Here is a 13,429-nt window from a genome sequence, read left to right as displayed (position 1 = left end):
AAAAAAAAAAAAGAAATTCTTCCCACTTATCTAAGTTTCCCACCTCACCTCCGCTTTGGAGCTCTAATGAACAGCTCACAGAGGAGTCTGCCTTGTTCATCCTTATAGTCTCGGATGGTGTTATAGAGTTCATGGCACACAGCAATCTACACAAAGGAAGAAAAGAAAAAAGAATCACCAAACAACATCCAATGAAGGCCTATCAACAATTCTTTAATAAAAATCATCTCTAGAAAAGGAAAATAGAAAAGAAAAGGAAAACCTCCAAATTACCCAATGGGATGTCAAGTCTGACATATGCTGAGAGGACATAGTTTTTAAAATAATGTCTGGGAGGCAGAAGTAGGAGGTAGCTCTAATTTAAGGCCAACCTGGTCTACAGAGTGAGTTGTAGGCCATCCAGAGCCATATAGTAAGACCCTGCCTCAAAACACCAAAATAAATATATAAATAAACTAACAGAAGATACTCTTAAGTTTTTGTAACTTCTATTAGATCTGTGCCCCATACCTTCATTTCCTGTACTAAGATCACAGGTATTCATACCATGTCTGATTCTGACTTTCTTTTAAACTAAATCAGCTTAATGGCTTATATAACTCTCCTGTTTAAAAATAATCTAACTTAAAAAAATAAAAGTTTGGGGGGTCTGGAGAGATGGCTCAGCGGTTAAGACTGCTCTTCCAGAAGTCTTGAGCTCAATTCCCAGCAACTACATGGTGGCTCGCCTCCATTTGTAATGGGATCCTATGCCCTCTTTTGGTGTGTCAAGTACTCACATACATAAAGTAAGTAAATCTACAAAAAAATACAGAAAGCTGGAGCTAGAGAGATAGCTCCCTCTTTCCCCGTCACATACTCTTCATCTCAGAACTTCCTACTAGGTGCCAGTACTTTATTGGAATCTATGCTTCATGTGAAAATGGAGATAGCCTCAAATATAGTCCTATTTCAATAACTTGAACAGTGCTCACAACTTGCTGCCAACCCTGACTTGAGCTGGATCCTAGAACCCACATGATAAAAGACGACTTGACTCCCTCAAGTTGCCCATTCCCCTCTACACTGGCCACAGCACATATACTCAGTGCTCACCACATACCCACCCACCCACCCCCCTTTTTTTAAAAAACATTTATTTATTTAATGTATGAGTGTCCTATCTACATGTACACCTGCATGCCAGAAGAGGGCATTGGATCCCATTACAGATGGGTGTGAGCCACCATGTGGTTGCTGGGAATTGAACTCAGAACCTCTGGAAGAGCAGCCAAAGCTCTTAACTGCTGAGCCGTCTCTCTAGCTCCTAACCACATATTTTTTTGTTGAACAAATATACAACAAAATGCACTAATATTTTAACTTCAAAATATTAAATGATACCATTACTGTTAAGACTTATGGCTATAAATATACTTCTATACATCTATCAAACCAGTGGGGGGGAGGCCATGCAGATGTTCAACTGCTTCAAAGAAGGAAGGGTAGGATTACCACAGGAATGCAGACAGAAGCCATGACTTAGATACTTACAGGATCTACAGTTGGAAGATTGGACAGTCTTCTCCTTTTCCTGCTTGGGCCTGGTGTAGGCACAGAATGGTGCCCATCATCAAAGTCTCCACTGACACTGCTGGAAGGAGAGGTGGCTCTTCTTCTCTTGGAACCCATGGAATCCAACTTCTTCTGTAAGAAATAATTAGCCAAGTTCTTATATTTAATCTTCAACAATGTCAACAAACTGGGCACATATCAGCAAACTTCTCGTTCATTTAAGATAGTTGATAGGGTTACCCCCGCCCCAGAGGAATTCAACTAGCTCTAAGTTCTTTTGTTAATTTAAGTCCTAGACCTCAATGATTTTTAGCCTTTTACTTATCAGAATGCTATACCATCAAACTCTTGATAGGGTAAATTTGGCAGAAGTATACACATTTGTATGACATTAATTCTAAATTAGTCAGCCATTTCTAGCTCCAGATTTATCTTGGAATGTGGCTGCCTAATTCATGTATAGTCATTTTTTTAAAAAAAAGTATTATTTTTGATGTATACAGGTGCTCTGCCTGTGTAAGTATCTGTGCACCACATGTGTGCCTGATGCTGGAGGAGACCAGAAGAATGTATCAGATCCCCTGCAACTGCAGATACAAATGGTTATAGGCTGCCAAGTAGGTGCTGGGAAAAAAAACCCAGGTCCTCTGGAAGAGCAGCCAGCACTCTTAAACACTGAGCCATCTTTCTAGTCCTCTAGTCTTTAATAGTGCACTGGAAGCACTGATCCCTAAGACCCTGAGGATAAACATGAGGACTCTAAGGTCATCATTATAAAGAGTTAGCAATTTCAGCTGCTTTCCTGAATGACTTACAATTATAACTAATACCTCAGTGTGCCACAGTGTAGAAAATGAAACTAAGAAGCAGCATCTGAGGAAAAGGGTATGGAGCAGTCAACTTTTTAGCACTGGAGAAGTACCCTAATATTAACACCTTGAAAATGAATTCTCCTCTTAAAGCAGAATTCATAAAAATACCTCTGTGAAACAATGTAAGTTTTGTTTTATCTGGGAAGAAATAGCAACTTGTACACTGAACTCTTCTACTGAGTCTTTCCTTTCAGTAAGAGACGTCCACTATACTCACAGATTTTTGGAAAATAGCTTTAAGTCTTATTAGATGATCTGAAAGAACATGCTATACGCATGGGTTCTTGGGTAACATGTAGACATTTAAAAACACAAGCACTTGCTCCTAGCTTTATTTAGCTTGACTGACATTTTTGTTTGTCTGCTGACTTCAGCATTTTTATTGTTGTTCGCAGTACTAGGGGCTGAATGTAGTACCTTTCAGATGATAGGAAAGTACTCTAACACTGAGCCCTATCACGAATGCAAAAGAATCTGTGTGTCTATGTAACTGTCTGTCTGTCGCTGTGTATGCAGAACATAGGTTGATGTTGGATGTCTCCATTTAGCACTTTCCCCTAACCCTGGAGAAGATCTAGTCAGTCAGTGCCAGAGACCTACTTGTCTGTTCCTCCAGTGAAGGGGATACAGACACTACCACCCACACATGGCTTTTATGTGGGTGCTGGGGATCCAAAGTCAGATCCTCATTTTTGCACAATAACTTTACCTACTGAGATACCTTCCTAATCCTATAAGACAGGATTCTTTGATAGCCACAGTGGTGCAAGCCTTTAAACACAGCACCTGAGAAGAAAGGCAGAGGCAGGGGGAATCTCTGTGTGCTCAAGGCCAGAATAATGGTCTACATATTGACATCTAGGTCAGCCAGGGCTACATACTGCCTCAAATAAAAAAAGAAACTACTTTTAACGTAACTTTACAATATACGCATTTGGCCTTAATGTAAGAAATGCAATCACAGAAATAAATTACTACAGTTAAAGGGTATAAACCCAAGGAAGTCCTACAATGCTTATATAATTTAATAGTAATATCAAATAGTGCATTGTAATTTCAAAGGACTTTCCTAAAGCTAAAAGTAACAATAGAGTTAGGTTTCACTCAAAAAAATAAACAACAGTAGACCAGTGGCTGCCAGTACTACAGAAAGAAAACTGGGGATCTCCAGGAAATAGAAAGAAAGAACAAAACAAACAAACAAAAAAATCCGTTGAGCAACTAAGAAACAAGATGAGTCTTCTATCTCTTGCTTTGAACTAAAGTCCACACACAGTTTAAAACAGAACCCACAGTGATCATGTTCCTTCTTCTAGGCTTTGGTTTATTACCAAGTATATTAGTTTGAAATTGACTAAAAGTGGTTAAAAGCTTCTAAAACCTTAAGTCAAGAACACTCAGGTTCCATTGTTATAAAAGACTGCTAACTGGCCACAATTCAACAATTTAATGAAATTAAGGACTACTCCTTGGAAACACTCTGATAAACACAGGAGGGACTCAGATGGGAAGAATTACTATAAAAATTCAGAATGCTGAAGGGAAAAGGGAAAGAACGACAGAAACAGGAAAGGGTGAAGATGATCAGTAATTTACCAGCTTTACCAGAGCACAACCAGCGCCTCGAAAAGCCAATCTCCTCATTATGTCTGCAGGCCAACTGAAGCCCGTGAGAGAAGGGAGGGCTTTATAAGGGCTTATTCAGTTAGTCTATTCAGAACTGAAAGAGAAGAACAAGGCAGAGAAAGGGGAGATAGGGGTATAAATGAGTTACAAACAGACAGAAAATACATTCAAATAGAATTGCTAAAGTGAGAGATACAGGCACATCAGTCAGCTCTCAGGTGCACCTGACATTTCTTTCCTTTAACAACCCAATGCTTCCACATGCTTAGAAATGTCTCACTGAGTTCACCTTTACTCACATGAAATGACTGTCAACTCCAGGAATGAAGCATGCCTGCCCAAGTGCCCCCTAGTCAATAAGAGCAGAGTTCAATCACAGAGCTGGAATGGAGAGTGCACACATGTGGGAGGTTCACATGTGACACCAAGTGTTGACAAGCTGGAACAAACCAAGAACGGCTCATGAGAGCAAACTCTACAAAATTCTTCCTCCCCTCCACCCAAGCATCAGAGAAAATATTTCTTTCCAAAAGCTCTATCTGCACTGGAAAGACACAGCATTTAAGTTTTAACAGGGCTTTAAAAAGTCTTCAATTATCTTGGCAATTCAAAATGACTGCTTTTTATAATGCACTGGAAAACAAATGACAAAAAATGTAAATTATTAGTTTTGAATACATTTTAATTTTAGATGATACAACAGCCCAGATCTCTTAATCATTATTACACTTTCAAAAGATAAAAGATACGAGAGGGACTTAAAAAAAAAATTTCTTATCCAAAGTATACATTTTAACATATAATGTGAAAGAAACAATCGATCCACATTTAGGAGTCAGATCTTCCACTCTAGTTATCAGTATGATGCTAGCCAAACCACAACTCAGATCTGTTTCTCATCTTCAAATGCAAACAAGGGCTGAGCAATAGCTAAGTTGGAAGAGTGGTTGCCTAGCAGATTGGAAGGCCCCAGGTTCAAACCCAGCACCACATGGAACTGGGCATGGTGGTGCACACACTGAATACTAGCATTAAGAAAGTGGAGACAGAAAAAAAAAAAAAAAAAAAAAAAAGAAAGTGGAGACAGAAGTATTAGTTCAATGTCATCTCAAAACAAACAAACAGGCTGGAGAGATGGCTCAGTGGTTAAGAGTGCCGACTGCTCTTCCGAAGGTCCTGAGTTCAAATCCCAGCAACCACATGGTGGCTCACAACCATTTGTAATGGGACCCTATGCCCTCTTCTGGTGTGTCATGTATTCACATACATAAAGTAAGTAAATCTACAAAAAAATAATGAGATCTGACTCCCTCTTCTGGTGCATCTGAAGACAGCTACAGTGTACTTAGATATAATAATAAATAAATCTTAAAAAAAAACACAGTTAAAAACAAACAAACAAACAAATAAAAACCCAAAATGAAAATAGTAAAGTGTACCTATAACCTTTTGGCAATGAAGAAATAACACACATGAAATTACTTTGAAATTTCAAAGCAAAACTCATAAGTTCTCTAGGCACAAGAATTGGGTCCTCTTTATTTTTGTATCCCACTCTATAAAATAGTGCTGGATATAAACTAAATGTTCTAAAAATGCATATGAAATGTTTAAAACAAAATTTTGCATAATTTAAAAAACAGTCTCTAAGTACTACTTCATTATATCTTTATCCATAAGCAGAAAACAAATGATTCTAGGGTTTAATTTCAGATGTTAGGATGGTCTTATTTACAGTCAAAAATGCAAGAGTCTGACAATGAATCTGGACACTTCCAATGAACAATAAATACTTCAGAAATCTGGGAGAGAGCAAAATCAAAGTATTTGCCATGCAACCATGAGGGCCTGAGCTCAGATCCCCAGGACCCACATCAAAAGCTAGGCACAACTGTGTGGCCCTCTGACCCCATCACAGAAGGTACAGAGGAGGTGTAAAGACATTAAGACCACTGGGTCTGCTGGTGGTCAGCCTAGTCAAGCCCCAGCAAACCCCAGGTATGTAAGGAGAGAACCTGTCTTCAAAATAAGGTAGCCCTGCAGAGATGGCTCAGAGGTCAAGAGCACTGGCTACTCTTCTATAGGGCTCAAATTAGATTTCTAGCACCCTCATGGCAGCCAGTTACCCACATGGTAACTCCAGTTCCAGGGGACCCTCTTCTGATTTTTTGAGGCACCAGGAATATATATAGTGCACAGCCATACATGGAGACAAAACATCCACACACATAAGATAAAAATGAATAGATCTTAATATAAATTCAAAAAAAAAAAACACAAAACAATAGAAAGACAATGCCATGGATCTCTAGCCTCTACATACACAGGCATACATATACAAAGTAAGTCTTTTAAAGAGTACTTAAGAATATGGAACTGTGTAAGTATCTCGTATAGCCAAATAACTAACAACATACTTTTAGTATTCTGTGTTTTTTAGTAATATTTAGCATTGTAACAAATACTTAAAACAAAAATTTTGGTAACATGTAGGCAATTACCATCCTACTTCTCACAGGAAAACCACCTTTATCACTGCCACTCAGAGCCTTCAATATTTATCTACTCCTTATGTTATCTTTTGTTGTTACTGTTTATTATAATTTTTACTTACTTTTTTTTTTTTCGAGACAGGGTTTCTCTGTATAGCCCGGGCTGTCCTGGAACTCACTTTGTAGACCAGGCTGGCCTCGAACTCAGAAATCCGCCTGCCTCTGCCTCCCAAGTGCTGGGATTAAAGGCGTGCGCCACCACGCCCGGCTCTCCTTTTCTTTTTGCAACAGGGTCTCATACATACCAAATTAGTCTTGAACTCAGGACTTGAATTTCTGCACCTCCTGCCTCCACATGCTAAATGCTGGGATAGCGTGTACCACCATGTCCAGTTTTATGTAGTACTAAGGAACTGTACCTAGTGCTTCATGCATATACCAGATTCTCTACCAACTCAACTACATTTCAACCCAACTATCTTTCCCATAAATGGAGTGATATAAAAACGAAGAGGTTACCAAGTCAGCATTCTCCATGATGCCTGATGTCTTCCTAACTGTCTATTAGATGGGTCTATAGCGTGGGGACTATCTGCACATAAAGGTGTTACTGTTTTGATCCCAAACATGTCTTCAGAAGTTGCTATCCTCACTTCCCCCACCCTCCAGCAGTGGCACATGCCTGTAAACCCAGCATTCAGGAGACTGAGGTGGGTGATCCAGAAGTCTAAGGTAAATCTAGCAACAAAGTAAGGCCTCTTCAAAGATAAACAAGGATACTTTCCAATCTTTCATTTTGAATCTTAAAAACCACTAAAGCAAAAGCTATTCTCCTCAAAATCTATTTGGAATCCAATATGCTTCTGAATTATTTTTGGGAAAAAAAGCCTACTACCAAATGGGTTAAGAAAGACACTTATAACCACTTTTTTGTTTTACTGGCGGTCTCACTATGTAACCCAAGTAGAACGGAACTTGCGATACTCCCAACTCAAGAACTAGAGCAGGTGTTTTCTACCGTGCCTGGCTCATAAGGTAATTTTTGAAAAGTTTGGAATAAGAGAGCATATTCCACCATTCTATAGTGAGTCCTCGAATTCCTACATCCAGTCTATTGTGTGTTTGTCATTTGTTTTCCAGGAATTTTATATTTTTGTCCCCTCTTTGAATCAGTTTTTCTTAAACTAATAAGACTCACTTCTTCAGAAAACAAAACTTTGAAGCGGAAAATACTTTTCAAATCAGAAAAGACAGTTTACAAAAACTCAACTCGTCATGACGTTACAAATGAGAAGCCTAAGTAAGCTTGTAAATAAGTCTGTAAATAAGTCAGTCTCTCTGACAAAAAGATATTCCGTTTGGGCAATCATTAGGAAAGAAAAAACAAAAAACTCAATAGGGAGTTTTTTGCCGAACGCACAAGAAACCAAAAAAAAAAAAAAAAAGAGGCCTTGGGAGGCGGAGGGAAAGAAGAGTTCGCCCGACCTGTCACTGGTTCTGGGGCTAAAGGAAACGTTGACAGCTTTGAAGGCGGCCCGCGACGGGCGGGAAAGAGCAGCGAGCGGAGTTTCCGGGCCCCGCTTTGCCTTTGTCCCGGCGGCAGGTGCGGCCGGGCTGCTGGGCCTGTCCTGAGGCCCCGCCGTCGCGCCGGTCCCGAGGCCCCGCCGCCGTGCCCCGCCCCGCGCCCTGCCCGACCAGCGCGTCCGCACCACGGGGCGGGGCCTCCGCCGCGACGCCCGCCCGCCCGCCCGCCCGGGCCGACACAAAGGCCCGGCAGCCGGCCGACGACGGGCGACCCCGCCCGCCCCGGGCCCGGCCTTACCCCGCCGCTCCGCCGCCTGCAGCCCCGGCTGCGGTCCCCGACCGCCGAGCCCCGCCCCGTGGCCGCCACGGCTGCTAGTGCTCCTCTGGCCGCGGCCGTCTCTCCGGCACCCGCCGCCCTCACCGCCCTCACCCCTCCCAGTGCTGCCGTAAATCCAACCTGTGGCCGCCAGGCGAGCCCGGCTCTGCGCGACAGCGTCTGTGTGCGCGCGCGCGCACGCGGGCCCGGCCCCTACACACTTTCCGGCAGGTCCTGGAGCGCGTGACGTTGAACCGCAGTTCCAGTTCGCACGTGGCGCCCGACTAGACGCGGTGTCGCCGAGACCTCCTCTGCTCCTGAAGCGTCCGCGGCCAGGATGAAGAGGCCGAGTGAGTGGGGTCGGGAGCGAAAAGCGCGGGTGGGGGGGTGCTTTCTGGCTGGAGGGAGAGGACTCTCCGTAGGCCATTGGTGGGTTCCGCGGACATCTGACGCTTGGAAGGCGCAGACCCGAATTCGGCCTGTTGTATAGCAGGAAAGCTAGGCCCTGAAGGGGAATACCGAGCCAGATTTCTGCGATGAACGCGTTTGAGCCTATTTTCGGGCCTGCCGTGTGCCTACAACTATTCAGAACCACGGTCTTTCTTTCGGCCTGGGTGGCAAGCGCCCTAATCATGTCCACGAAGGATAACGCAGTAAGATAGAAAGCTTGCAGCCAGCCTGGGCTGTGTACTGAAACCATGGCTTAAAAATTCAAAAAGCCGGGCGGTGGTGGCGCACGCCTTTAGTCCCAGCACTTGGGAGTTCGAGGCCAGCCTGGTCTACCAGGACAGCCAGGGCTACACAGAGAAACCCTGTCTCGAAAAAAGAAAGAGAGAGAAAAGAAAAGAAAGAAACCTTCTTGATTGTAGTGCTTTCCTCTGGAAGCTGGTTTCCATTGTGTATCCACCGAGTCAAATATTGACTGACATTGTGGTGTGTGTGTGTATTTTTTTCTATTAAATACCCATGCATAACTTTGCAGGGACGGTTGAGGCAAGATCTATGCTGCCCTTACCCAGGCTAGCCTTATTGTTGTAGGCCCCGTGGCCTGATAAAACAATCTCTTGAGGGCCAAGAATATGGCTAAGCACTCACCACTAAGACTTATTGTCAAGAGCTCAAACTCATATGATGGGTTGAACAGACTCCTGGAAATTGCTTTCAGACCTACACACAAAATAAGTAAAAGAAACATTTTGGGGATGGAGTGAAGACCCAGGGATGAGTCTCAGCCCACGTGGCAGTTCCATGCTGTCTGTAGAAGATCAAGTAATGAAGCCCTCTTGTGGCTTCCTTTGCAAGAACACTGCATGCACGTGGTTGGTCTGCTGACAAGAGAGGGCAGAACATGCATATAGGTGATGTGAGAAATTTAAAACAAAGGAGTACGGCTCAAGTGTGCAGTCTTTCTCTCTCTTTGTTTTGGCAGAGTTAAAGAAAGCGAGTAAACGGATGACCTGCCATAAGCGATATAAAATCCAAAAAAAAGTAAGTGTCCCTGTGAGGCCCATAGCAAGTGGGGTGCTGAGGTGGCTTTCTTCATCTCTCTGTGGGAAGGCTCCGGTCATGGTTTAGGATTGGACAGAGTGCAGCTCTGGGAAAGTGGGGGGTAAGAGAAAGCCTCGGGTTTACACTGGCATCTCTACAAAGAGCTTCTGAGCAACCTCTTTCTGTATTCTATGTACACGCTAATTCCTTGTATAGATCCAGTTGAAGTTCTACTTTTCTAGGGTGCTTCACATCCATTATAAATTGTGGTTTGATTGGCTTATTCCCTAAGTTCTCAGTGGTTACATATTTTGTAGGGCGAGTTGTTTCTTTGTACAACACTGAGGGTTGAGTCTAGGCAAGGCCTTCTGACCTTCTCATAGAGCTGTTTTTAATAGGTCCGAGAACATCATCGAAAATTAAGGAAAGAAGCTAAAAAACGGGGTCACAAGAAGCCTAGGAAGGACCCAGGAGTTCCAAATAGTGCTCCCTTTAAAGAGGCTCTTCTTCGTGAAGCTGAGCTAAGGAAACAGCAGGTAATTTTTGCTGGCTGAAAGTTCCAGTAGAATGGTATATGTGGTTTCCAAAGTAACATACCGCCGCCAGTCACTCACTCATTCCTCTCTTTCATGGTTCTGACACAGCTTGAAGAACTAAAACAGCAGCAGAAACTTGATAGGCAAAAAGAGCAAGAAAGGAAAAGAAAACTTGAGGTTAGCCCTGGTGAAGAGCCGTCTAATGTGGAAACTCAGGAGGTAAGGCTATCTTTCCTTAAAAAATTGGGGGGTTTCATGGAAATAACAAATGAAGGTTGTCTCATCCATTTAAAATATATTGCTTGTAGTAATCTGGGAAATGTTAATATACTAGTAACAACTGCTGTTTCTAATTTTTCTTCCTTTTAGGAATCTGGCGAGCCCAAAAGAAAGAATGCCAAAGCAGGCAAACAGAATCCAAAGAAGTTACACTGCCAGGAACTTAAAAAGGTACCTCAGTATAGGTTAGTGCCAAAAATGGTATAAGATTTGTGAAAACTTAGTCATTCCTTGACAACTGCTTTGTAAAGTGGGAATTCTTATAAAACTGTTGAAGTCAGAGTCTAAAAGGTGAGCAGTAGATTCCCAATGCGCTTGCTTAGTAGAACTGCCCAGTCCTGGCATGCATTTCCCAAGCTAACTTACCTGCCTTTTAAAAGGGCTTGTTAACCTAAGGACCTACTGGGTAGATTCTATGTCCTGACTTAACAGTCAGCATACTTGATAGTAAATGCAGACATGAGATCCTGTCTTCTGGACTCACTGTCAAAGTTGAGGGTGCTACTCAGTAAGGACTGCTGCTCTGATGGTTTCTTACTTGACAGGTGATTGAAGCCTCAGACATTGTGTTAGAAGTTTTGGATGCCAGGGATCCTCTTGGTTGCAGGTGTCCTCAGATAGAAGAAGCTGTTATCCAAAGTGGGTGTAAAAAGCTAATACTTGTATTAAATAAGTCAGGTGAGTACAAAGACCCCCCCCTTTATCTATTTTGTGCACTATGAGGTATGAGGAAAATATCGGACAGTCTGATTATCACTGAAGACTGATAAGATCCAACTCTGACCTCAACAAAGCCAATGAATGTGCACTCTGGTGGCCAAAGACCTGGGGGGGGGAGGTAGTTTCTGCAAGTGATTGTTCACCTGGCTTTTTCTGTTCTGCTTTTCATTGTTTAGCCTCCATATGAGTTTCCATAACTACTGTATTTCATATAGGAACTGATGTGAGCATTTGCCACATATACTCCCACGCAGAACTCAATTTTAAACTGGGGTCCAAGAAAAGTTACTATGTGGGATAAAATATTAAATAAAATAGATTATCTGGGTGGGTTTGAGAACCAGGAAGAGAGCCCAGAAGAAGGAAAAATTTGGACAACTAGCTAAATTGCCAGACTCAATAAATATGTTCAATCCTCAATAAATAGGGACAAAGGAAAGATATTTGGAGAGAAGAATGTGCCTTAGGCTTAGAAAACTGGTGCCATGGTAACAAGTAATTCTGGAAACAGGTGTGACTTAGTCCCTAGGCTGAGTGAGCAATACTGGAGATGCTGAGATTCACAAGTGGCTCAGTTGGTGTGGTGCCTGCCTGGTACTCAGGAAAGGTGGTTTGTTCCCCATCACCACATAAAACCAAGCATGGTAGTACCCCTCTGTGATCCCACCACTGAGGGGATAAAGAGAGGTTCCAAAGCTGAAGGTCATTCTCAGTTCCGGGCTGGAATCCATGGGACTGGGGACTGAGAGGTGGAGATGGAACTCAAGACAAGCAGCGTGGTAGGAAGTTTCTTTCTCTTTTCTAAATTCCTTTCAGAACATTGGGGAAATGCAAATTAATAAGATCAGTAGTTAACACTAGTCTTAAAACTACTGAATTGAAGTGTCTTTTCCAATTCAGATCTAGTACCAAAAGAGAATTTGGAGAACTGGCTAAATTATTTGAATAAAGAATTGCCAACAGTGGTGTTCAAAGCCTCAACAAACTTAAAGAACAGAAAGACATTGAAGGTATGCTGTTGTTAGTGGTGGGAGGAAATACTAGGTTCTTCAGATTTGTGATGATTGAAATGTGATGAGTACACAAAATGTTGATGAAAGTGAAAAACATTAAGATCCAACTCTGATTTCATTAAGGATCATTGCAAAGGTAGTGGAGGCCAGCAGTTTTTCTGCAAGCTGGACTCTCTGGTGCCATACTGTTTGGATCCTACCTAGTGATATTTACCAGAATTAAAATTGCTATATTTTATGTTTAAAGATAAAACAGAAGAAAGTTGTTCCATTCCAAAGTAAAATCTGCTGTGGCAAGGAAGCCCTCTGGAAGCTTCTTGGAGGGTTTCAACAGTCCTGTGGAAAGGATATTCAGGTTGGAGTGATTGGTACGTTTCATTCAGCTTCTTTACCACTTAAGTACTTAGTCGGGGACTTGACATTGTGAATGTGAATAGCTTTGTTAAAACGGGTTGTTTTCAAAAGTTAACTCTGGCTCACCTCGCCAAAACATGGTTCAGTGGTAGAACACTTGCCTGGTGTGAGCAAGACAACTATTAGAAGATGTGTTTATGAACATAATCTGAGTTTATGTTTATTTGTAGGCTTCCCAAATGTGGGGAAAAGCAGCATCATTAATAGCTTAAAACAAGAATGGATTTGCAATGTTGGAGTTTCCATGGGACTTACAAGGTAAATGGAACTGTCAGTGAACAGAAAGAAATCAGTACCTGGTGCTGGGCTACAAGAATTCCTTGGAAAGGCCCAGGCACCTACAGTTGAGTGTGAAAGGTTGGGGAAAGCTCCCTCAGACAAAATAGTGTTGGACCTAATCTTGGAAAAATAAGGAAATGATCTTACTGTGCACTGTATCTTAAAGTGCTTATTTTAAGGTTTCACATAAACATGAAGCAGTGATGACAGATTGGATCTGACTTAACTGCTGTGCTGAGTTTGTTCAATCCAACCCTGAGCTTCATGTTTTCTTGTCCTCAGATGGACAGTGTCTTTGTTAATTCCATGGCTTTTT

The 13,429-nt window shown here is 42.2% G+C and overlaps 2 protein-coding genes and 3 non-coding genes across 40 annotated transcripts in view; 4 read left to right on the top strand and 1 right to left on the bottom strand.

Annotated features, from left to right (window-relative positions):
* The window catches only part of Pbrm1 (polybromo 1), a 112,232-nt gene extending 103,684 nt beyond the window's left edge, over positions 1–8,548 (bottom strand). For 6 of the 36 annotated variants that reach the window (XM_029541397.1, XM_029541411.1, XM_029541413.1 and 3 more), the window contains exons 1-5: positions 8,030–8,173; positions 4,352–4,491; positions 4,023–4,146; positions 1,534–1,686; positions 49–146 (exon numbers count right to left, since the gene is read on the bottom strand). In XM_029541397.1, coding sequence (XP_029397257.1) covers positions 49–146; positions 1,534–1,686; positions 4,023–4,070 — 299 coding nt within the window. In that variant the 5' untranslated portion in view covers positions 4,071–4,146; positions 4,352–4,491; positions 8,030–8,173. The other 30 variants (XM_029541403.1, XM_029541414.1, XM_029541415.1 and 27 more) reach the window with 21 other exon arrangements.
* Positions 8,534–13,429, top strand: part of Gnl3 (G protein nucleolar 3) — a 6,365-nt gene continuing 1,469 nt past the window's right edge. Inside the window, exons 1-9 of the mRNA XM_021202987.2 lie at positions 8,534–8,734; positions 9,814–9,872; positions 10,271–10,408; positions 10,517–10,627; positions 10,778–10,858; positions 11,233–11,365; positions 12,308–12,417; positions 12,668–12,788; positions 13,005–13,092. Coding sequence (XP_021058646.1) covers positions 8,722–8,734; positions 9,814–9,872; positions 10,271–10,408; positions 10,517–10,627; positions 10,778–10,858; positions 11,233–11,365; positions 12,308–12,417; positions 12,668–12,788; positions 13,005–13,092 — 854 coding nt within the window. The 5' untranslated portion in view covers positions 8,534–8,721. The remainder of the gene's footprint in view (positions 8,735–9,813; positions 9,873–10,270; positions 10,409–10,516; positions 10,628–10,777; positions 10,859–11,232; positions 11,366–12,307; positions 12,418–12,667; positions 12,789–13,004; positions 13,093–13,429) is intronic.
* LOC115064631 lies at positions 11,408–11,483 on the top strand. The gene has a single exon (XR_003844454.1). It is a non-coding gene; the product is annotated as a small nucleolar RNA SNORD19 (small nucleolar RNA).
* LOC115064634 lies at positions 12,466–12,545 on the top strand. Its single transcript, XR_003844457.1, has one exon. It is a non-coding gene; the product is annotated as a small nucleolar RNA SNORD19B (small nucleolar RNA).
* LOC115064632 lies at positions 13,303–13,382 on the top strand. The gene has a single exon (XR_003844455.1). It is a non-coding gene; the product is annotated as a small nucleolar RNA SNORD69 (small nucleolar RNA).

This window comes from Mus pahari, chromosome 8 (genome assembly GCF_900095145.1).
Source record: "Mus pahari chromosome 8, PAHARI_EIJ_v1.1, whole genome shotgun sequence".
Classification (NCBI taxonomy): domain Eukaryota; kingdom Metazoa; phylum Chordata; class Mammalia; order Rodentia; family Muridae; genus Mus; species Mus pahari.
The sequence above is the reverse complement of the archived record's forward strand: the minus strand, read 5'-3'. Positions and strand labels throughout refer to the sequence as shown.